The sequence below is a fragment of the Geospiza fortis genome, unplaced genomic scaffold (assembly GCF_000277835.1).
Source record: "Geospiza fortis unplaced genomic scaffold, GeoFor_1.0 scaffold1775, whole genome shotgun sequence".
Lineage (NCBI taxonomy): Eukaryota > Metazoa > Chordata > Aves > Passeriformes > Thraupidae > Geospiza > Geospiza fortis.
In genome coordinates this window covers 10,600-13,512 of record NW_005054970.1, presented here as the reverse complement: position 1 = coordinate 13,512, position 2,913 = coordinate 10,600, and the positions used below count along the sequence as shown (strand labels likewise).

The 2,913-nt window shown below is 43.7% G+C and overlaps 1 protein-coding gene across 1 annotated transcript in view; it reads right to left on the bottom strand.

Annotated features, from left to right (window-relative positions):
• Positions 1 to 2,913, bottom strand: part of GRWD1 (glutamate rich WD repeat containing 1) — an 8,303-nt gene that overhangs the window by 2,001 nt on the left and 3,389 nt on the right. Inside the window, exons 4-5 of the mRNA XM_031065659.1 lie at positions 2,258 to 2,335; positions 2 to 225 (exon numbers count right to left, since the gene is read on the bottom strand). Coding sequence (XP_030921519.1) covers positions 2 to 225; positions 2,258 to 2,335 — 302 coding nt within the window. The remainder of the gene's footprint in view (position 1; positions 226 to 2,257; positions 2,336 to 2,913) is intronic.

The following is a 2,913-nucleotide window of genomic DNA, read 5'->3' as shown; positions in this document are numbered from 1 at the left end:
CCCCGCCGCTGAGCAGCGCTGCCGGGTCCCTCCTGCTCCAGGTGACCACGTTGACGTCGCCGTCGTGCGCCGAGGCCACGCTCAGCTGGCACGCCCGGCCCGGCGGCGCCCGCACGTCCCACACGCGGATGGAGGCGTCCGAGGAGCACGAGATGAACACCTGGGCGGGGGAAAATGGCTGAGTTTGGGGTGATTCGGGGGCTCCCTGTCCCTGTTGTAGCGTGGGTTTGTGTTCTGTAATAGTTTTGGTTTTTTATCTCAGGATTTTTCCCAATTTTTTCTCTCCTTTTACCTGTGTATCCCTTTCCTTTGCTGTGATCATCCCAAAATCCCCAAATCCCCACCCTGGCTCTGTGTCAGTCACTCAGCATCCCATCCCCTCCATCCAGAACTTTCCATCCAGGATGTTGAGTGATTATCCAGAGGCTAAGGGTCAACCCCTCAAGTGTTTCTCCACATGCTGACCTTCCACCTCCTTTTAAATGTTTTCTGCCATTTTCCCTTCAAGTTTCCCTCCATTTTCCCCTCACCTTTTCCACCATTTTCCCCTCATGTTTTCCCTCCATTTTCCCCTCACGCTTTCCACCATTTTCCCCTCACCTTTTCCACCATTTTCCCCTCATGTTTTCCCTCCATTTTCCCCTCACGCTTTCCACCATTTTCCCCTCACCTTTTCCACCACTTTCCCCTCATGTTTTCCCTCCATTTTCCCCTCATGTTTTCCCTCCATTTTCCCCTCACGTTTTCTGACATTTTCCCCTCACATTTCCCACCATTTTCCCCTCACATTTCCCTCCCATTTCCCAGCATCCATCCCTTAATTTTTCTTATTGGCGAGTAAATTTTATCTACTTTAGATTTCCACCTCCTTTTAAATGTAACTTTGGCACCTCTCAGCACGGGGTTTATATGGGCTCCTCAGAGCTCCTGAAATAAACCTTGGATTAATCTCTGCTAAAAATTGATAAACCTTGGATTAACCTCTGCTAAAAATCGATAAACCTTGGATTAACCTCTGCTAAAAATCGATAAACCTTGGATTAACCTCTGCTAAAAATCGATAAACCTGGGATTAATCTCTGCTAAAAATCGATAAACCTGGGATTAATCTCTGCTAAAAATCGATAAACCTGGGATTAATCTCTGCTAAAAATCGATAAACCTGGGATTAATCTCTGCTAAAAATCGATAAACCTGGGATTAATCTCTGCTAAAAATCGATAAACCTGGGATTAATCTCTGCTAAAAATCGATAAACCTGGGATTAATCTCTGCTAAAAATCGATAAACCTGGGATTAATCTCTGCTAAAAATCGATAAACCTGGGATTAATCTCTGCTAAAAATCGATAAACCTGGGATTAATCTCTGCTAAAAATCGATAAACCTGGGATTAATCTCTGCTAAAAATCGATAAACCTGGGATTAATCTCTGCTAAAAATCGATAAACCTGGGATTAATCTCTGCTAAAAATCGATAAACCTGGGATTAATCTCTGCTAAAAATCGATAAACCTGGGATTAATCTCTGCTAAAAATCGATAAACCTGGGATTAATCTCTGCTAAAAATCGATAAACCTGGGATTAATCTCTGCTAAAAATCGATAAACCTGGGATTAATCTCTGCTAAAAATCGATAAACCTGGGATTAATCTCTGCTAAAAATCGATAAACCTGGGATTAATCTCTGCTAAAAATCGATAAACCTGGGATTAATCTCTGCTAAAAATCGATAAACCTGGGATTAATCTCTGCTAAAAATCGATAAACCTGGGATTAATCTCTGCTAAAAATCGATAAACCTGGGATTAATCTCTGCTAAAAATCGATAAACCTGGGATTAATCTCTGCTAAAAATCGATAAACCTGGGATTAATCTCTGCTAAAAATCGATAAACCTGGGATTAATCTCTGCTAAAAATCGATAAACCTGGGATTAATCTCTGCTAAAAATCGATAAACCTGGGATTAATCTCTGCTAAAAATCGATAAACCTGGGATTAATCTCTGCTAAAAATCGATAAACCTGGGATTAATCTCTGCTAAAAATCGATAAACCTGGGATTAATCTCTGCTAAAAATCGATAAACCTGGGATTAATCTCTGCTAAAAATCGATAAACCTGGGATTAATCTCTGCTAAAAATCGATAAACCTGGGATTAATCTCTGCTAAAAATCGATAAACCTGGGATTAATCTCTGCTAAAAATCGATAAACCTGGGATTAATCTCTGCTAAAAATCGATAAACCTGGGATTCTGATCCACGGCCCAGCCGCCCTCGCGTGGCTCCCAGCGATGGATGCGGCCACGGACGTCCCCGGACAGCAGCCGGCCTGGGGAGGAGGGGAGCAGCAACATCACAAACCCGAAAAATCACATTTCCCCCAAATCTCCGTCTTCCCGACTGCAGGTTAGGGGCAACCCCATTGATCGCCCCAAATTCCTCACAGGACCCCCTTGAGTGACACCTTCCACTGCCCTTTTCTCCTCATGGTTTCCATCTTTTTTTCTCTCGTTCCCTATTTTTCTCACCTTGAGCGTTCTGGCATTTTCTCCCTCACGTTTCCTGCTTTTCCCCCTCGCATTTTCTGCAATTTTCCCCCCATTTCTGCTGCTGTTTTCCCCTTGCATTTCCCGCTCTTTTTCACCTCACATTTTTTGACGCTTTTCTCCTTTCCACCATTTTTTCCCCTCACGTTCCCCACTCCCTTTTCCCCCTCACATTTCCCATCCTTTTATCCCCTCATATTTTCCTTTTTCCCCTCACATTTTCCGCCATTTTCCCCTCACGTTTCCTTCCATTTTCCCCTCACATTTTCCACCATTTTCCCCTCACGTTTCCTACCCTTTGTCCTTTCACATTTCCCTCCATTTTCCCCTCCCATTTTCCCCTCCCGTTTCCCGCCATTTT